This window comes from Mercenaria mercenaria, chromosome 12, assembly GCF_021730395.1.
Source record: "Mercenaria mercenaria strain notata chromosome 12, MADL_Memer_1, whole genome shotgun sequence".
NCBI lineage: Eukaryota > Metazoa > Mollusca > Bivalvia > Venerida > Veneridae > Mercenaria > Mercenaria mercenaria.
In genome coordinates, this window is record NC_069372.1 from 43,393,861 (window position 1) to 43,416,705 (window position 22,845).

At 34.5% G+C, this 22,845-nt stretch overlaps 1 protein-coding gene across 1 annotated transcript in view; it reads right to left on the minus strand.

Moving 5' to 3' along the window:
• Positions 1-314: 314 nt before the first annotated feature.
• LOC123533307 (Na(+)/citrate cotransporter-like) overlaps positions 315-22,845 on the minus strand; it is a 33,355-nt gene continuing 10,824 nt past the window's right edge. The window contains exons 2-14 of the mRNA XM_045314951.2: positions 14,284-14,433; positions 13,647-13,762; positions 12,631-12,767; positions 12,064-12,226; positions 9,646-9,795; positions 7,182-7,313; positions 5,435-5,521; positions 5,016-5,120; positions 4,249-4,343; positions 3,566-3,678; positions 2,347-2,508; positions 1,954-2,091; positions 315-1,263 (exon numbers count right to left, since the gene is read on the minus strand). Of these exons, the coding sequence (XP_045170886.2) occupies positions 1,126-1,263; positions 1,954-2,091; positions 2,347-2,508; positions 3,566-3,678; positions 4,249-4,343; positions 5,016-5,120; positions 5,435-5,521; positions 7,182-7,313; positions 9,646-9,795; positions 12,064-12,226; positions 12,631-12,767; positions 13,647-13,762; positions 14,284-14,433 (1,686 nt within the window). The 3' untranslated portion in view covers positions 315-1,125. The remainder of the gene's footprint in view (positions 1,264-1,953; positions 2,092-2,346; positions 2,509-3,565; positions 3,679-4,248; positions 4,344-5,015; positions 5,121-5,434; positions 5,522-7,181; positions 7,314-9,645; positions 9,796-12,063; positions 12,227-12,630; positions 12,768-13,646; positions 13,763-14,283; positions 14,434-22,845) is intronic.

Here is a 22,845-nt window from a genome sequence, read left to right on the forward strand (position 1 = left end):
ACGGATGTGCAGTTTAATCTTGGTCTGCACTGGTCGCAAAGGCAAAATCACTTGCCGCCAGTAGGCTAAAGGTTAAACTGCAAATATGTGTAGGCTGATCTTGATCCATACTGATCGCAAAGCCCTAACGTTGCTTGTCTTATAGAGATGTTCACCGTACATAACTGAAAATCACCGAAGCTGCTGGACTGAGGCAGTGTAACACAACAATGGTTTCATGGGCACAACATTCGTGCTTTGATCTATAGATACAGTTATTTCGCGGGGATATAAATTTGCGGATATCATTTTTTTAAACATAAAATAAATTACAATTGGGCTTGATTGTTGGGATTTAATTTAGTGGACTGGCTCAACCACGGAAATTAGTCCCAACGAATATACAAAATGATTTCACAGTATTTGACCTGCTATTTTCACAACCTTACTTTTGTTAGAACATAACATCTAACTATTTTTTTTGAAAAATATATAACTGTTTCATATAATTCAAATTAAAGAATAAGTAAAAATACAGACTGTTTATAATTACATCTCCTTTAACATTTAAATCGTAGAACATCTTGATAAATGTGCTCTGTTACTTCTATTCTTTACGAATAAGCTTGCAATGTTAAATCTACGCTTTCGTCATAAACTTGAACTGTGGAATTCATGCTTTTTGAATAAAGTTGCAATGTAAAATCTATGCAGATTGAACATTTTTCCGCATTTAAATATATGATTAAATTTTATTAAACAGATATGCACGGAAAACCCTTGCTTTAAACATAAGCATTCAACGTAAATCCATGCTTTATGAATAAACTAACATAAAATTTTGTAAAATCTATGGATTTTGACTGTAAAAACGCTGTAAAAAATCCATGCTTTTAAACTATACTCACACTGCAGAATATACTCTTTATCAAATAGATATGCTAAGAAAAATCCATGTTTTCAGCATAAACTTGCACTGTAAAATCCGTGCTTTTAGCTATAACTTGTGCATTGGAATCTGTACTTTATAAAACAGACTTGCACAGTAAAATACATGCACAGAAAAATCCATGTTTTCTGCATAAACTTGCACTGTAAAATCCATGCACTGTAAAATCCGTGCTTTAAGCATAAACTGTACTGGGATCACGTTGAGGATATGTTGTAGGTCTTTAAAATTTCTGCTGGAATATTATGGAAGTCAAACAGTTTGTCTCCGAGTGATTCCGAAAAGCCAATCAGAAGAAGCACGCAGACGATATTCAGTATAAAACCGGACATAACCTACAAAAACAAGTTTATATGTTATGTTATATTATGCAAGCTGCTGTTGGGTATAATGATACAGCATAAGTTATCTCCCCTGACACCGTAAACATGAATCATTTGATTTTACACTTTATTTACTAATAGTAACAAAAGTAGTAAATACCCGTCAAGAGCGGATCCAGTGGTCCAGTGACTACGAAACTAGGAGTCTTGAGTTCGAGCCCCCGCTTCTCCAACTAAAAGTTACTAACATTTGGATAAGAGTCCCGTGTATGGGTGCTTTACACCTGGCACGCTAAAGAACCAGAGAAGCTTCTGGAAGCGGATCATGTTCTGTATCTTGCACTATTCTCCCACTAACATTACAAACAGGAGTCGCCCATATAGGTTCCGTATGATTAAACTTCTAAAGAAACAAATACCCGTCACTTCAAGTAATGTAATATCGTAAGGCGATCCCCTTTAATACGAACTGTTGGCTTGACTGTTTGGTCACAAGGTGATACATAAACGCATGCTTCAACTACACAAATGAAGCATGTTTTTGACATTGAACATTTAATAGAAAATTTATCACAAATTCTAAATGCATAATTTTATGAACTCTTACCATATCAATAACTCGGACATAGCCATATGAGAGACATTGACCTTTTAATATCAAATTATAACAAATTCTTAATATATGATTTAATGAACTCTTACCATATCAATAACTCGGACATAGCCATATGAGAACACAACGGCATTTGGCGGCGTTGCCACGGGCAACATAAAGGCGAAGGACGTTGCTATGGCGGTTGGGAACATCAAATATATGGGACTTTGTTGCAGATGCACTGCCTGCAAATGTAAAACAAACTATTTATGAGTCTTTCTTTATCACTGGCTATTCTTCATTGTTCGACAAGTACATTTTGTGTTAAATAAAGCATTTGATAAAAAAAGACTACAAGGACAAATAAGCATTAGTTTCAAATTTAAGTAAATCTGGAGTTAGATTTAGTTGCCTTGTACACGTATTATAATCTTTGGCATGCGGTAGCAGTGTCTATACAATGTATGGCTACGGGCAGAATAAGTAAAAGACAGTCTCACCAAGTTTGCAAGGATCGGCATCATCAAAGTGCAAGTTGCAGTGTTGCTAGTGACCTCCGTCATTGCGGCTACGATGTAACACAGTACTAGATTCAGTACCCATGGCGACAGGTAGTCCAGGACGGTTAACTTCTCACCCACCCAGGCTGACAGACCCGATTTCTAGATAAAAAAAGTTGAACAAATAATTAAAAAAATAACTTTGTAATAACGATTCCCAATAGTGGTTAATGCCTTGCTAGATGTGTGTTTACATTTCTGTACCAATATATTTTACCCGATCACTATTACAGTTTTTTGTAGTTAATCACGCTTCCTATCTGTATTCTTAGATTTTCTAACAACAGCTGATTAACATGCTGAACATCACATAAACTATAATTAGATAATTTCAGAAGATCTTTTGGAAGCACAGAAAGGAACCAAACAAAATGGTAACACTCAATTTCAGCCTGTTCACTATAGGTAATAAAAGATGCAACAGATGACCAAAAAAGCGTAACACCGGATCAAAGAACTGTGTGATATTTTTCGGCTGAAAGCAGGCGCGTAAGATGTGTCTTAAAGGCAATGACCTCCAGATTTGGCTAAATGTAATCTGTCTTTCCAACTGAAGTTTGGTCATATTATGAACATTAGAATATGAGATTTGTTTCTAAAATATCTTAAAAATTCCGAATTAAAAAAAATAAATAAGCATGACCGCGTCGGGAATCAAACCCCGGACCGCCGCGGCATAAAGACATGTTCCCGTCGTCGTAACCAATAGCGTTGTAGCGGGATTAGTGAACTATATCTTCCAAATGTAGATATTTATAATCGAGACAGTTTACCTGGAGTAAAGTGTTACCAACGCTTTTCGATTTTCGTTGTAAATGGTAGTAAAAACAGCAAATTCTCATGTGTTTCCGTAACATATAGTTTGTCAGTAATTAAGTTTTAAAGCCTTCATAAGAAATATAGTATTTATTTCCAGATTCAAAAAAAAATGTTGTCGAACGATCTGGAGGCCCGTTTTGAATCATAAAAGTGATAGTATATTCGTTTTGATATAGTCTGGGCATGAGAGGATTTAATGTGCAATACCCCTCGCAGCCATATTACCTATAGACCACATATAACAATTATTATTAATCATAAATTATATTCATTCTGGCCATAAATGGAAAACTTTGATCGAACAATTGTCATTAAAAATAATAATGAACTACAATATCACCTCCGACGCATATGCCATTGCAAATCCACCCCCTAAGAGAAACACCACTCCCCAAGGCACCTTCTCCACTGCTGCCTTCCATGACATGAGAGGTTTCAGCGGAGCACGTTTACCTAGAAATATGAAAGTTAAAAATCTTTACTACATTCCTTTGGTTTTGGTTTTCAACAGTTTTTCAGTTATGTAACGTTGGACATCTAACCTAACCAGCGTTCCTGAATTCTGTACCAGTACTAACTTGTTCTCCGCAAGTACCTGTTAACTTCCCCACATAAAACAGATGTGGGGAACGAATGATTTAAGACACATTGTCTTTTATCAATCGCCAGAGAGAACATCCGCCTTGCCCGGAAATCGAACTCAAGACCCCACAATCCGTAAATGTGCGCTGTCGCTGTAGAGCTAATGCTTTTGGTCTTATTCTCAAGACAATTATGTTAATACATAGTACATATTTATATATTGTTTAATTAAGTAAATACAAGTGAGCTGTCTATTTTTGTGACGTCAAAAAGAGTCACTCATTGAATGACTGAAAATATCACAGCAAATGTAAATGCTTGACAAACTTATTTCCTTCCTTTAAAAAAAATTTAAAGTATTATTTTCTGGCTTTAAAAGAAGTAGTTTTACATTTATTCGTCGTAACACACAGTGTTATAAAAAGTAAAATGTGTATTTACCATTTGGCCTCAGACAAAATACTTGAGGCAAATTCGATGGAAAAATAAACAGCATTGTAGCTATAAATATGGCTGGCACTCCATCTTTTACGTATCTTAAAGTAAAATAAAGGATAAGGCAGTGTAAGTAACACATACATTTAGATTTCACACGTGTACGGGCACAATGACTTCGTAAAGGATTTAATTTCTTTATTTACATAAGCGTTTAATGTCAGAGGTAAGAAAATACCAGGGATTCAAGGAAGCTGATTGGTTAAAGCAGCCATTCAGCTAAGTTCCTGAATTGATAATTTGTTCTAATTTCAACTTATCTTAAGCAGCAACTTGTCTTAAACCGCTAGATTGTGCTGCTCCCTAGGCTGGCTGGTTATTACTGGTTAGACTGTACTGATACTTAATTTTGAACTGGAAAATACACTGAAACTCTTCGAAACCGAACAGGCTCCAGACTGAAGAAATTGTTAAAAATGACTAGTTTTACAGTTAAGAAGGAGGAACTTTTTCCAGAATGAGACAATTTTTCACTTTGTAAGGGTTTTCACTTTTCAGGGGCTCCGAAGGTAATCAAAAGAATCTCTTTGTTTAATATTGTTATATCAAATGTAAGATTTTGCATAGTTTTATTCATTTACTTATTGTATTGAACATGTTGTACCGAAATGACAATAGTTACATTTTCTGGTTTCTTTTCAAAGTGTATAAGCATGCAGATTGAAAATGAACAAAGAATGCTCAAAAATATAAAGAAGGAAAGCATTACTTACCCTTTTTGGAAAAGGGAACCCCAGCCGTACTCTCCGCCCATATCTCGGGTGATCCATAAAATAGCTAAAACTATGAAGTGTCCCATAATAGCTCCCTGTCCAAAACTGAAATCATAATCATCATAATATTAACCATATAGAAATTTGGGCTAAATTATTCTGTGTCCGTTCGATGACTCTTACAATAATTTCGTCCCAATAAAAGTTCATAATCATGTGGAAAATTGTAAACTGTGTTTATGCTGCACGTTGTTTTCGTGTCGAACGTATTTTTAAGCACTATAGTCTCCAATTTCCTTGCAAACGTAAGTAGGACGAACTTCATCTTGGAAAAAAAAACAGTCAAGTTTAAACATAGAAGATCAAACCCGCGACCTCAGCGCGTAACCACCGACAAAATCATGTACATGTATTATTACCTGATAGGTCCAAGTTTTTCATACTCTGTCCGAATAACGGCTTTCACCCTGATACTTTTGTCGCTGTTCTTATCTTGACAACAACCTCTGGAAAATGTATAATCAGATATTGTACGAGGTAGTGTTTCATTCATTATTTCCAGTAACCATTCGAGATCTCAGAATTCAGTAAACTGCAATTTTCACACAATGTAGCCAAGCGTTTTCATAAATGTAAAAGAAAAAAACTAGAAATGTGTCACAGACACGGATGCCCCCGCAGCATGAGAAAGGTCACAGGCCAGGTTACTGCTCACAAACAAACAGAAGGACCCTTGGCCAAGGGAAATTGATCTTTAAAAAAAACAATTCTAAGTCCACAAAAAAAATCCTTCCAGGTAGAGATGGATGAAAAAACATCTCAATATTGGATGTAACATGCATGTTGTACTACAGAAAAGTGGTCTTGATTTTTCCCTACAACCTGTAATAAAGTTAAAATATAAGCTATTTATAGTAACAACAAAGGGAAGTAATTCTAAACTAGGGACCTGGTTCTTGCGCATTACATTCTGTCTCATGATGGTTTACAATTGAGCCAACTTACATCAAAATCCCTCCATGCATGAAGAAGAAATGCTCAGGACAAAGTCATTCTTGTTGTGACATTTGGCCTCTAATTGTGACCTTGACCTTAGACCTAGGGACCTGGTTTTTGCGCATGACACATTGTCTATCCATGCTTATTATTTGTGTCAAATTATTTTGAAATCGAACCATGCATGTCGAAGTTATGGACCGGACACGAAGACCACATTATCAGAACATTAACATCACTCTTTCCCGAACACACAAACGCACACACAAACAAACAAACACACACACGGACAGGGGTAAAACTATATTCCCCCCACCCCGCCCCCCTCTCTCATTTTATGGTGGGAACGAAAAAGTCTGAGTGACTGTACGACCCGAGTTAACATATTGGGACAACTAACTCCTAACGTTTGGTCAAAATATTGAAAATTGTGTGTATGTGTGCAAAAAAAACCCACAGTAAATAGGCCCACAATTTCATGTATATAGATTTCACTCAGTCAATTATATGTATACAGACACTAAATAGGAAAATGGCCGGAAAAATGGTAGTAGCATTATCGCGGATTCAAATAATTCTCAGTTTTTTCTCTCTGTGAAACTATTTTCCTTATTTTCTTTGTATTTTTTTGGCTGAAATATCGCAACAAATTTATGATTGACATTTAGAAAGCATTTTCGTACTGAAATGATAGCATGACAGAATTTGTCATAGAATCGTAGGTCATAAACCACCACTACAATTTGAGGTCTCATTTTTTAGCTGATTTTGCAGTCTTTGTTTGACTGAAAATAATATTTTTGCATCAAACATGACCCACAATTTTCTTTGATTTTTATTCAGCACTGACAATATTCTTCGATAAATTATAAATTAAAGACATTTAAAATGGGTCCTTATACGTGCTGCAGCCATTGGAAATTTGTCAATTTTATATAGAATAAAGAACTATTTAGGGTGTTCATGCCTGTAGCAACTCCACAAAGATTTAGCTAAGGTAGGGGACCCGTAATGGCAATCGTTAATTTCCGTATAATTTCGTATTATTTTGTGTTATTTCTTCGGTCGTAAATGTAAGTAATATGAGCAATTACATACGGAGAAAACGTATTCGGACGGAAATTACCGACTGTCATTACGGAAGTTATTTATAGTTCCGGAAGTACTTACTTGCATCTGAGGAAAAAGAACTGCAGCCAAATCCAGACGATAATGACAAGTGTAAATGACAAAGGAACGCCGAATCCCATCCAGCTTGCAAACGTGATTGGAGATTCTGAAATTTCGTACTTTTCGTATACTCTGAAATGCAAAGGTTGAAAATAAAATAAACATGCATTTCGAATAAAGTATTATCTTTGAAAGGTACCTTTTTTCTGTACATAACAAGTGCGAGCTACTTTGAAGCCGCATGTAGGATCAAACAACTTATTTTAGGGAACCGATCGAAAATACATGCTTTCATCGATCAATTTCAAGACTAATGTAATAACTTGTATTTTTTCCGTATTTGGACGGTTCAACAGTCCCATGTTAAACATACGATAAAGCCCGAAACGCGTGAAAATGTTCCGAATGTAAATCGGGTGCTATGTAACTCATTGCAGAGTTGGAGGGGTCTTCTGCGCATGCCCGAAAGTGATTATCAATTGTAGCGCACGGCAAAAATATGCATATTTATGCATGTCCGCACGCAATTAGTGTACAATATGCATAAAATACTGACTAAAGGTTAGGGTTAGTATCACCATGGTTACAAAATATATACATTTAAGATATTTTCGTTCAAATTTAGTTAATCCGGTATGTACCGGAGTTTGTAATTTATACCGGCGCTCCAAGTCTGCATTGAGTCACACTCAATCGGGTGAAGTGTGCGCTCTATGTACAGAGTTTGATCATGCGTCTTGCAATCAGGATTGGCAGAAATACAATATTCATTTAATTATTTTGTATTTAAACTAAAAAAATAGATATAGAATAAAAAGGTTATTCAACATTGTACTGTACAAGATTTAGCTTGCCAAAGGTTTATTCTAGAGCATATAAAATATTCTTTTTAAGGGATATTGTTTTAGCATAATGTTACAAATGTTAAATAATGCAATGAGAAAAAATGTATATGTTCTGTCATATTTGGTGCAGACTTAACTATTTAAGAACTAATATAAGTATTAACAGTTTTATCATAATCCAAAGTTGTTATTTTTTAATATAAGCAAGTGCAGTAGGCCTACATATTATGCTATTTGGAATCATTTGTCTTGCAGTATGTATTTCAATTCCGGGTGTTTTCATCAGTCCAATACGGTAATATATTGTACGGTCACGTGTTGCAAATAAACGTTCACGATTGGATAAATAAAAAAGATATAGAATGAAATTGTCCTTTTTTAATTCTCCCCTATTTAGCTATCAAAGTCCTATACAATGGCATTCATAAGTCCTATACAATGACATTCATAATGACTTGCCCTTCTTTTTCTTATTCAGCGAACATTGCCTAAGGGTTTCTAAGGTTCAGTTTTATTTCAGAATTATTTTTTTCCCAATTCATCGCCCATTCGTACTAATTACTAATGGCAGTTTTTCCATGACATTACATTAAACTGATTCAATTTAAACAGATAGATAAATAAACAAATACTCCACTTCGTTAAAAAATTCATGACAGTGAAATGATTAAGTCAATGTTAACTGTTGTCCGCAAGGTTGATTTAAATAGTATTACGAATATAGTCTCCACTGGTAGTGGTAGGCCCATTTTTATCATTAACCCTTGTTATGCTGGACTCGACTGGTCTTGCCTTTGCAACCAGTGTAATCATGATCAGTCTGCACATCCGTGCAGTCTGATCATGATCTGCATTATTCGCCATTCAGTCAGTATGTTTTGGTTAAAGTAAATCAAGTGACGCAAAATGTGTAAAACTAGTCCTTTGGAAAAAATCTTTGTTAAAGCATTTCATTCAAAATTTTATGAAATAATTATATGGAAATTTTGCATGTTTGCTACTAAAGATAGCCTGAAACACCAACTAATAAAATAAAAAACTGAAATTGTGACGCGTTAACAAAAGTTCAATTCAAAATTACTAGAGATAACTTAAAAATGTACAAAGTTCATATCACTGCCATTTTGGTTCTTCGAATGATGAAAACATGAATGACATTGTCTTATATTTGAAAAAAAATGAAAGGAGAAGATGGATTAAACAGTTATCCAAGGAATGCGAAATATTCACGTTTGTCATATTTTAAAGTAAGTCAAAGAACAATATACGCACGAAAGGTATCTATTAGTTCTTTAAGTAAACTTATTTGCTGAAGATAAGATGAAATGTCTATGGCTGTTAAAAAAAAAACTTATTCTTGCCGTGGACCCGTAATGACTCGGCAATTGCGATTTCGGCATTCTCCGGTTTTTATCGGAAAGACATGTGCGCTTTGAGCTACATTTGCCGAATTGCTAACGAAAATACATAATCAAACGAAAATTTCAGAAAGTCATTACAGATCCAATACCTTTAAAATGAGATAGAAAAAATTCAGTAGCAGACTGCATGAAACAAGCCTCTGTTCATCAAATTCCGGAAACAGAGTAACATTTATTATCCGCTTTTTTGTTGCTTACATGTCAAGCTGCCCTTTCATCACGAGGTTTGGTCCTGTTCCGGTAAGACTCCCTATCCCTCCAACGTTTGCGGAATACGCTATGCTTAATGTAAGACATTTACACAAGCGTCTGAATGCAGGATCGTCATCATCCTCTAAAACATTGTCTCTGAAATGTGTTTTAGTAAACTGTTATGCGAGAAAATGTGTAAAAATATAAAAATCACATGATTGTCACTTCTTGAGTATTTCTATATTTCAAGTGTGTTTATGACAATGAAAGCTTTTGTGGATTTTTGGCTAAACTTGGTATCTTGGTTAGGGAATGAGTGAAAAAGTGACATAGTTTTCTAGCTGAATTTGGTGCCTTGGTAAGGTAACGAGCGAAAAAAAGTGACATAGGTTTCTAGTTGAATTCGGTGCCTTGGTATGGTACAGAGCGAAGAAAGTGGCATAGGTTTCTAGCTGAATCTGATGCCTTGGTAAGGTGCAGGGCGAAAAAAGTGACCCACTGAGCACAATGACCATTATGGTACAGACTCGATATGAAAATGACATTCATGCAAAACATTCCTTTATATTCGTTTTGCAATTTTCAGCAACTAGCTTAATGCTGTGTCATTTCTCATACTTAACGAAAATTAGAAATAGCATTATGTTTAGCGTTTCTCATACTTAAATGAAAAATAAATAGCTTTATTCATAGGGTCTGTCGTACTTTAATGAAAAAAAAAGATAACTTTAAAATACATGACATATCTCATGCCTAAATGAAAGAGAAATAGCTAAATGCATGATGTCTCTTACACTTATAATAAATAAAAAAAGAAACAAGAAACGCGGCAATGCCACGAAACCAGGTTTTCAACACTTTTCATAAGAATAAACAAGAGTGCCAGAATGTCACAATATACGCCCGTCACAGCAAATTTCTTTACTCTAGCACCTGTATTTGCAGATGTAATTTTAATTTTGTGGTTGTTTAGTAATCATTGTAATTCTTTTGTTTTTCTAAGTCCACAAAAAAACTCCTTACCAGGTAGAGATACCTTAAAATACACCTAAAATTAGAAAGTAACAACTATGTTGTACCACAGAAAAGTGGTCTTGGATTTTCCCTACGGTCAATTATAAAAAAGTTACAATATAAGTTATTTATAGTAACAACTAAGGGAAGTTAATCTTAAAAAAAAAAAAAAAAAAAAAAAAAAAAAAAAAAAAAAAAATACAAAAAAAAAATTGTAAGTCCACACAGAAATCCTTACCAGGTAGAGATTGGTCAAAATACACCTCAAAATTGGATGTAACATGCATGTTGTACTACAGAAAAGTGGTCTCGATTTTTCCCTACGTCTAGTAATGAAAAAGTTACAATATAAGCTATTTATAGTAACAACAAAGGGAAGTAATTCTAAAGAAGGGAACTGCGCAAGACACTTCGTCTCATGATGATGTATAATTGTGCCAAGTTACATCAAAATCCCTCTATGCATGAAGAAGATATGCTAAGGACAAAGTTTTCATTCTTGTATCCTTTGACCTCTAAGTGTGACCTTGACCTTAGACCTAGGGACCTGGTTCTTGCGCATGACACTCCGTCTCATGATGGTGAACAATTGTGCCGACCTTTCATCAAAATCCCTCCATGCATGTAGAAGATATGCTAATCCTAACCCTAACTTAACCCTAACCCTATTTATAGTAACAATGACCTTGACCTTGATCTAAGAAACCCCAAAATCAATCCCAAGCTACAACTTTATATAAGTTTTCTATACACCAAGTTTCATCATGATAGCTCATTCCTAAGTTAAGTTATTGACCGGAAACCCTTTTTCTATTTTAAGTAACAGTGACCTTGACCTCAGAAACCCCAAAATCAATCCCAGCCTTTGTCTTGATATAAGCTACATACATACCAAGTTTTATTCAAATATCTTTACCGAAACAAAAGTTATTGACTGGAAACACCAGTTTGACGCCGCCGCCGCCGCCCGCCCGCCCGCCATCTACCCCAATCTAATAATTCAGGTTTTCGTTGAAAACCTGGTTAAGACCGGAAACCCTTTTTCTATTTAAAGTAACAGTGACCTTGACCTTGACCCCAGAAACCCCAAAATCAATCCCAGCCTTTGTCGCGATATAAGCTACATACATACCAAGTTTTATTCAAATATCTTTACCGAAACAAAAGTTATTGAACGGAAACACCAGTTTGACGCCGCCGCCGCCCGCCCGCCCGACCGACATCTACCCCAATCTAATAACTCAGGTTTCCGTTGAAAACCTGGTTAATAACTGAATGTCAAGTATGAAAAAGAAGTAACTTGATGCATATCATCTCTCATACTTAAAGAAAATGACTATTTTATTCCTGTTGTCTAGTTGTTAAAATTACACATTTAACTTACTGTGGTCTACATTTGTATATACTCACGGTATGTCATCAAAATTTACTTTAGTCTTGTCCTTTTCAGTTTCAATGTACACATTAGGATTTGTTTCATTCTTTAAATTTCCATTACTCGCATTTTCATTTTCAATCGGCGGCTTCTCTGAAACGTTAACATCTTCCAATTCTACTGCCTCGTTATCAATTCCTGAAATTCCATTTAAGTTTTATTTGATTTCAGTTTTCCTTAAGACTTGTTTATAGTATTAAATGTCCTAGCAACATATAAATGGATGTAACTTGTATGGCCGAGTTTCTGCATTCAATAAACTGTTTTGGAACACTCAGTCAGTGGACATTTATATGATATAATAGCATTGGGTATAAAAGAAAAATACTCCTATTGCTTCAGTACATTAATTTTACAAATACGCTGCATGTCACGCTGTAAAAATGATACGTAATAAGAGCGGGTTGTTGCAATTATTTAATAAAATGTATGGTGGTGGTTTTGGGGAATTTAATTATTTAGTACTGACTTAAAACTGGACTAAATTAAACTCTAAATCAATACTTAAATTAGAACACATGTAGATTTTTATTCTGTATGACCTTTCTTGAACTTTTGTTCCGTGTCTTTGAGTTGCAACAGAATAGCATTTGCTATGGGGACCATCATGGCGGTAGTTGCCGTGTTGCTGATCCACATGGACAGGAACCAGGTTGGAGCCATCAGACCCAGCATTATCCTACAAAACATAAATCAACAACTTCCTTAATGTAAAACATATAGCGCGGTTATTTTGTGTAAGATAAAGTTTACATTAAAATCCTGACACAGAACTAGTCTAATGGTTTCAGTCCAAAACAAAGTAACTATAATTTGGGCGATGATAAAACTTTAACTTGAAAAGTATACAACTAAGTTACGTTGAACAATAGAAAGTAACCATTTATACAAAAAAAAAAACACCTTTGTTTTGAGAATGAGTGAATTTGAGGCTCGGGTACAATGTTCTTTAAAACCATGACAACGACTGTTTGTAATACGTTTAGAAGAAAAACGCATTTAAGAAAGATCACTGAAGTATTTAAGAGTGCAAAAGTGTGCTTGATTTATAAAAACGACAAATTAGTGAGTACTTGAATCAGTGTTACTGCTCGTATATAAATATTTGTAGAAGGTATTGTGAATTTTAAATGACCGAAGCCGTAATGAAACAGATCTCCCATCATATTATAAACATTATTCTTCAAATATTTAAAAATACTTGAAAGGCTCCTGCTATATTCTATGATTTATTTGTTCTTATTTTGTATATTACAGTAACACCCGGTAGACGGCGTACAGCGTGAACATTTACAGTATCCTGTCCGCAACAACTGTTCGGGTGAATATCTTGCCCTTAAACAAAACAAGAGAGCGTTGGTCTAGTGGTTAAGGTGTCGGCCGAACAAGTTCGAGCCAAAACAGGACCAATACCACTTATTCTAATAAGCTTTCGTCCCAATCGCACTACAGTAGATTGCCTACAACCAAATAAATTTTAAATAAGCCACTAAGACCCTGCGTCAGATAGGATGACATCTTAGACAGTGAGTTGAAAGATATAAGTGAAATTATTTACCATCGCGCTTCCGCTCCGACCAATAACAATATTCGAAGGGCAATACGTTTGTGGATGTTCCAGTGTTCAATAGCGGCTGCAACAATTAGACCACCAATAAACAGCATGTTTGTATCCTGAAAAAAATATTTCATTAGATGAACTTTAAAGAATATTTTTAATTGGAAAGAAAAAAGAACGAAACAAACTTGTATTACTAGTATCTGCTTTTTTGTTGCAAATACTTTATATGAAGCGTGCCATGAGAAAACCAACATAGTGGGTTTGCGACCAGCATGGATCCAGACCAGCCTGCGCATCCGCGCAGTCTGGCTAGGATCCATGCTGTTCGCTAACAGTTTCTCCAATTCCAATAGGCTTTAAAAGCGAACAGCATGGATCCTGACCAGTCTGCGCGGATGCGCAGGCTGGTCTGGATCCATGCTGATCGCAAACCCACTATGTTGGTTTTCTTTTCATTGCTTTTATATAAAACACATTACAATCTCAAATACATGCATTTATCAAAAACAAAATCAAAAACAAAAAGGGGCCAGGCTATAAGTTCTTCAAACGTTAGATGCAACACTTCCCGCTTGCATCAGTATTTTTTTTAATTTAAATAAATATTATGATTACATAAGGAGTTATTTCTTACATTGATATATCGCTGTGCAGTCTCCTTCACTGTTAACAGACCGACCATTGGGAAAAGGAACACAGGAAGTAATGACGTCACAGCAATTGGAAGCGCCTCTGTGATCCAAAAGATCGCCATGATGATGACACAGTATGCACATTTTGCTTCCTGAAAAGAAATTGTTTTAGGTTATAACATCTAAAATTGCAATAAATCACCCGTAGACAATTGTATTTACAATTAATAAAATAAGCTTTTATCTGGCATGAAAATTGCCTTTACCAAACGGGAAAATGGCACTTTAGGGTGATCAGTAGTAAATAAATTTGCTGTATGTTCTATATAAAATTAACAATCTCCTGAGAGCTGTAACACGTAGCCAGGCCCATCTTAAAAAGAATTACTAGCCTTATGTTCTTAAATGACCTATAAACCACAAAATACCAAAAAAAGTAGTGGTCATGTATCTTCTAATAGAGATTTGTGTGTGTGTGTGTGTGTGTGTGTATGTGTGTGTTTTTGTCTGACAGGTCAGCACTATGGAATACCTTCCAAACTGACAGCTAAATTCCGGGTATGAACACATGAGTACTAAGGTTCTATAAATGCAAAAATTCTTCTTGAAAATTCTACTAAAATGTCAAATACAGGTCCACATTGAAACATTAAACATGAAAATGCCACTTTAACTGGGAAAAAAATGAGAATTCTCTTTCCACCATTATCCGGGATTTTTTTTGTGCTGCTTGAACATCTATTTAGTACTATTGTACCTATATACTGATATGGACCACATTCGAGAGAATTCGTCTCATAGCACCCTGTTGCCTTAACTCTACTGCGTTTCAATATATATGTGCAGAACTCTATCGAAAGCTGCATGGTTCTCTCGCAGAAATACAGAGTTACAGTTCTTGTGCCCTGCACTTCCTCTCACTGATATCTATTATTACTTGAAATTCCTTAAAATTCACTTAAATAGTTGCGGACAAATAACAGACAAATCAATAGAGGTATCATCTGGTATGGGTGTTCTGCACTTTCTTTCTTTCTTTCTTTCTTTCTACTATCGTTTTGACACGTTTCAGTAAATTCCATTAAGTAAGTTTTACGTTTTAATTATATATTTATATTGTTCTGTTCTATAAAGACAAAGTACATAAAGGGAGATAATTTCAAAACGGTTTAAGATAGGGTTATCATCTCATTACTATCTGTCAACATATCAAGTTCCATAAAATTCCCTTATAACTATTTCAAAGTTATCGTCTAAACAAAACTTTGTGACGGACAGATAGACGAACAGACGGACTACATTTCTAGATCCCCTTTCTGCATACGCGACGGGGATAAGATATGGTCAAGTATCCATTCTGCACGGTGATTTTTACTCAAGGCGCGCAACCATTTCAGAAGACTGCATATGACCTTGACAGCGGTGTAATTTTAAATCTGTTAGACCATCAAAACTTCCTAAAGTTTTTTTACCGTGTTTAATTTGTTTTCACATCAAATGAATGATACTGTGAATGTAAAAAGTGGCAAAAGGGCGAATGAAAAGAGAACCGCATAATTTGCACATTGATGTAAAAACTGCACTTTGCTTGTTTACTGCTTAATCGACAAGATATACAACCTCAAAACATGATAACATCCTAATAACTGAATGTTTACACCGGAAGTATCGTTACAAAAACTTATTTTTCTGTTTAGGTGTTAAAACTTTTTTTAACAGTTACCGTATCTTAAGGCTAATGAAAGCATTTCTTTTTATTTCTCACCCGCTAAGGGAGGTAATTTCAAAAAGTATTTAAAGACACTAAAAATCGCGTTTCTGATTAAAATCTGGCTCTATTTAATGGCCCTTTTTTGTTCTTGAAGTATATTTTATAGATAAACTCAGTCTGTTAGAAAAATGCGACAAAAAGTTAACAGAAGACAATAAATTGTCTTCAATTAAAGACGAGAGGAAATATTGAGTAAGGTAAACCATATAGCACTAAGCTGTTATTTTATCGTTTGCATGACAGGCAAGTGGGCTCATTGGTCCAGTGCTAACACTGTCTGAGTACGCATTCTCGGGTCGCATGTTAAATCACCCGCTCCTCCAAACAAATACTGGTATAAAAATGCTGTATATTGACATATGACACGCTAAAGAATCAGGTAAATCTGGGGGTTTTTTGTTTTGATTTTTTTTAGCATTTCCGGTATATATAATTGCACCTTCCTCCAACTCATATTACTAATAATCTTTTGGAAAAGACTCCCGGTATACGGGTTACCAGTGGCGACTATAAATACACTTTACTACAAACAAACATGCACAGTAAGCTGGCCCCGCCGACACTCTTGGTCCTGCACTGCGGTAGCACTTGAATTCTGCTATATTTTCTTGGTTTCACTGCGTTCAAGGACTCTTATATAACGTCAAGAGTACAGCAGCGGATATTATGTTTTAATACGGAGAACCATGTCATGCTATACAAGTCTACATAACAACATTCTAAGATATTAACGAACATGCTTTGTTTCACTATCAGTATGCAATAATCAATTACATTTATATGTATTTTTTATGTTTTTGTGTGCGAGTGTAACTATGTGTATGCTTGTGTATATGTGTGTGTGCGCGCGCGCGTGCGTGCGTACGTGTGCGCGTTATTTGAATGTGTCACGTTGTATTTGTTAATACATCTGTTTGTAACAAGATACTTCATGTATACGTTACAAGAAATAAACTTTGAATCTTGAATCTAACTTTCAACTTTGAACAAAAAATAAGAATAACCCCTAATGATGTTAACAACATGGAGTTGCAAAGAGAAGAGTTCTATACTTATGATTCATTTTTATCGGTTGTCAGTATTTTTCGGACATTTAATGAATTAGCTGAGTATACACAGTCCATTAATAAGAATGTTTAAATTTAAATTTGGGACAAATTGTTAACTTATCATCATCCTTAATTAGAACAAAGTAGTTTCAATTATGACCTAGTTCATGAAAACAGTGCAATTTCATTTATGACTTAGTTCGTTTTAATTATGACCTAGTTCGTCGGAAAACGACGCCGTTTCAATTACAGTAGTTCGTGAAAACGATGTCGTTTTAATTATAACATAGTTAAAAAAAATGCCAACGTTATCAGGCTGTTACGTCGTTTTATCGTTCAAACATTAAAGTGTCGAGGCAAACATATTACGGTTGTGCAGTATAACAAAGCAACGCGTACAAATTCATGCTAGATTTATCTACAATTCATGCCTATTAAATACTTCTGTTATTTACATAGATTGTGTTTAAATATTTGTCTTGCATAATATATATTGACATATACCTTCGCCCAAACAAAAGTAGCTAATGTGTCTTGAATATAATAAAATAATTCTAATACTTATATTTATAAAGTCCGAATTTAGCATGTCTCCATTACAATTATATAAGATCTGTCAATGATAAGGTATTCCAGCCCATGGTAACATCACTGCTTCTGCTGGTCTGGACAACTTCATGTGAGGTCACATACAGTTCATTCTAGATTTAAGGCACATATGTATTTGTTTCTCATACATATATTTTAATAGTTTGACATTTGCTTTGTTAGAGTGTTACAAATAGATAGGAAGTAAATTATTAATAGGACAATCTATAAGTGAGATATTATATCTCGGGGTTCATAAGCGGGGAAAATATTCACACCTTATAAACTGTAAAGCGATAAAAGTCATTACATCGGAGCATGATTTTACCTACAACAGAATGTGGATATATTCCATCATATTATCTCCTCATACAACATAATCTATGGCTATCAATTCGTACTGAATACAATCTTGATATGAATAGTTGTATAGTTTGGTTTTGAGGTCATGATGATTTTGCACTTTTAGTAATACTTATGTAGTGTTATTTAGTACGATAGTGGTTCTTATACACCTTTACAACGGACACGGAGTTGTAAATGTAGACGTACTATGTACTTTGGTCAAAATCCGGGGGATTTCTTAAAACATAAAATTCGAAACACGTCAGTTTCAATAAACAGCGGCGTCGCATATAAAGTCACAAATTGGGTCTTTATATAAGCATGTAATATACCATATTTGGTGGATAATATGTCATTCCAAGCTGAAGTTGTTGGCCGAAAACTGTTTTTCATCTATTTGTATTAACCATGTAGTTGAAATTACCTCGAGCGGCCCCAAATATAATCCAAGCCTTTCTATCACAGTAAGCTTCGTGGTAATATTTCGATCTTATTGCGAGTTATTGAACTGATTTTTTTTCACACCATGATTATATTATACTGTCTTACAATCAACTTAATTGAATAACCTTCTTGATTGAATAACCGTCTATTCTGTTCTATTTTAAATATTGGCGACATTGACATTGACTTAGGCGGTCCCACTAGCTTCTACAGAAGCTTGCTATATACAGAGTTTGGTGACAATTTGTGACACCATCTGCTCTGCATGACGATCCGATTATTGAATGATTTTTCTTCTATTTTTAGTGTGACATTTTGACCTTTGCAGCATTTACCCTAATGCCATCAACACTGCCAAAACAAAGCATAGTTCCGATCGGGATTTTAACCAGAACTCTCCTAAATTCCTAAATGTAAAAATGTATTCTTAGATCACTGCACACAGTGGAGTTTTACAAGAACAGCACATTTAGTAATGAACTTTCTGGCTGCAAACAATTCGAGCCTTGGTTTTTCTTGAAGCTACCTGTGGGCAAGGTTTCACTCTAATATAAATTCATTGAGAGAGACACATTTTTAAAAAAAATGTTTTTAGCAATAGTGATATTGCCATTGACTCTAGAGCCCCAAACACAATCCCAAGCTAGGTCTCCAAATAAATTTCCTATATATTATTTATCTTGGAAATTTGCCAATCTGAAAAGATGTTGACCAGAACCACCTTACCCCAAGGTAGTAATAACCAGGCATTTTCTATAACGGAACTATGTCTGAAATCTTGTACGACATGCATTTACTGGGATAAACATAGTTTTATTTAAGTGCATTTTAATATGTAATTATATAAAAATGGCTTAAATCATTGGAGTGCAATAAAAGGGATAAAATAAAAATTGAGATATTGGTACCATTTTATAACTATGACTTTATCATAACGTCACAAGATTTTATAAAAAGTGCACAGTCCATAGTGCAAATGTAGTACTGTTTTCCTATAAACTCAACAGATTAAAGCCACGAAGACATGGCTGGACTGAAGTTCGTGAATGGTTTGCTAAAACGTTATGATTTATAATAAATATTTTGTTAATTATAAGAACGAGGAAGAAACACTTGCCTTATTTCTTTAAAGACAAAATGCTCGTCATGAGCCTCGCGTTTTATTATGTTAATTAAATAGTTGAATAAATGCAGTAAAAAAACTCACTTATGTAAGATCATCTATGTATTTCACTAACATCTGTAAAATTCAAGTATTAAGACCGCCGACATTTTCCTTTCAGATAATTCACTCATATGAACGTTTATCAAAATTATGTAATTCTGTATTATGTTGAAAGAATATACATAATTTGAAATTTGAAATTTCCACCGTTTCATTGAAATCGCTGATAAATAGAATGAAAAGTTGGTTGCTTCGATGAATTCTTAAAAGTTGTGATTTTGAGCAATGTAGTTTATAAAACTTCTAGAGTGTATGTTTCATTAAATGGTAATGCATGAAACATCGCTTGATGAACATCGCTATAGCTTGCAAACTACGGGGACCCACGCATATATTTTTTTTCTAATTAATGTTGATCTGAAAGCGACACATGATAAGTAGAGTACATTAGCAATTTTGAAGTTACGTTCAAAATGTTGAATTATATTTTACTCGTCAATAATACTTCAAACCGCCGACCTGTGTAGATCTAATTATTTTACGAATCTGTAGGGACTATACTCTCGTCTCTTATTAGTATTCAATAAAGAAATTGTCAGTATAGTTATGATATCTACATATTTCAAAGTGCTGTTGTTAAAAGAACAATAAAATGCATAGAAACTCATTTTAGTAAGATATTTAGCTTCCTCTGACAAGATGTCAGATCTTCGAAAAATACTCAGCATTCGCAAGCGGTATACTTTACAAATTTTGTTGTGATAGAGGTAGCTCTTCCTTCCACATGCCCATGTAAATAATGGAAAGTTTATCCATTGTGGATATTGTTTATTTTAATATTTTTATTTTATTTATATATATTTTTTTTTTGGATTTTATAGCAAAAAAACTACACGTTTTTTTTAGCGTTATTCAGTATTTCACATATAAATGACGTAATCAGTGACGCAACAACTAGAAACGCTAATAACGTTATTTTCAAATACTTGCTTGTAGATGTATAAGACGTTACGCTCATTGTTGGCGTACATTAGCGTAACTGACGTTATCATCATTTTAAGCCGTTTAGACGTTACAGGGATTACTTGGGGTGGTTGGACTACAGTTTTCATAAATCATGTTGTTTCGATATTTAAGGAAATATTTGATATAGATGTACTATATAATATTTATTCAATCAAATTATTTATCAGACAGTGAATTATATTGCGGTGTTCAGATACAGTTGTAATACATATACATTATTTAGTTTTCAAACGTAACGTCGACGTTACATTAATTTCATGGCTGTGACATCTCGGCTAGATTTTGCAATTTTCATGTGTTAAATTTAATTCATATTCAACGTAAGACTTTTGCATATCAATTTGCAGACAATTGTATGTACTTTCAGACTGTAGTCGCTGTTTTGTAAACAAATACATACTTTTTTAAATATTTCGGCACGCAAAAACTTCGTAATTTTATTTTTTGCATTTTTTGACACGTGTGACATCGCAGCTAGATTAAAGTATACATATATTAAACGCCATTATCAAAGTCAAAATACGACAAAAACGTACTAATTCAAAAGTAGAATTTATGTACTTTTTGTCAAAATAGATATTATAGAAAGCATAAAATAGTTGAGGAAAAAATACAGAAATTTTAACAAATCCTGTCGAGGGAAGACATAAAATCTTACGTTTTAAGTTGGATCTGTCTTTTGCTTCCTGTTTGTTACAGGAAGTATTGAACAGCAAATGACTGCAATGACGTCAAATATAGTTAACGTCACGACACCGAGTCTTCTTATTTGACGGAAAAACATAGTTTTATGAATTTACCAAGCCGTTAAATAATGCGCATTGGTGAATTCTGTTACATCTTACATGACGTTTTTGTGTTGTTTTCTATGATTCTATGTCGAATTAAATTTTTACTAATTGTTAAACGTAAATGCGATCATATTTACTAACAGGGAGATTGTTTTGCCTTTCTTGTGATATAAGAAGATAAACAACCGTATTTCTAAAACGAATTTCATAAAACATTGAAGTGAACGAAACTGAAAAAATTCCGATGTTCGCCAACAACGTACGCAACGTCATAAGCATTATTTATCTATCAAAATATTTAATTACAGAAAACCATACCAAGCCCTTTGAGAGAAATTTACATTATTAATTTTAATATGCACATTTTAATAGAAAAAAAATGAAAATGTGAAATAGCTTCCTTTTGAACTAAGACCTTAAGTTATCTTCAATAACAAGTTGAACAGGTAAAAGTTTTGAGATGACCCCTCAAATTTGACTGAAGTACAGAGTACATGTACGTTTACATTTCCATGTCCGTGTCCGTGATAAAGGTCTTATAGTGCATTTTAATCGGCCTGGCAGGACAGGGTTTTGCGACGGTCCACTGCATTGTTGTGCAGGGTATGTAGTATATTCTGCAACCTGATTTATTCACTGGCCATCTAGCTTACACTGTAACCACTGTAGCTCTACCTATTTTGCTCGTTTTTTGAGATTACCATTATTTGCATAGGCCAGAAATCAACTCCGCCCCGCCAGGTAATAGATATAGTACGAGTTTTTCTTCAAAAGTGTCCTCTTACAGACGTAAGAAGCCGTTTCGCTAGGACGAACACCAATATTGTCCGAGGCGAAGCCGAGGATTAAATTGTTGTTCGTCCTAGCGAAACGGCTTTTTATGCTGCGTTTACACTTAGCCACGATGTCCACGATGTCCACGATTTAAAGAAAAGCTCGGAGCTCCACGATTTAGCATGTCTCAATTACGACTATATAAGATCTGTCAATGATAAGGTATTCCAGCCCATGGTAACATCACTGCTTCTGCTGGTCTGGACAACTTCATGTGAGGTCACATACAGTTCATTCTAGATTTAAGGCACATATGTATTTGTTTCTAATACATATATTTAAATAGTTTTGCATTTGCTTTGTTAGAGCGTGATAAATAGATAAGAAGTAAATTATTAATAGGACAATCTATAAGTGAGATATTATATCTCGGGTTCATAAGCGGGGAAAATATTCACACCTTATAAACTGTAAAGCGATAAAAGTCATTACATCGGAGCATGATTTTACCTACAACAGAATGCGGATATATTCCATCATATTATCTCCTCATACAACATAATCAATGGCTATCAATTCGTACTGAATACAATCTTGATATGAATAGTTGT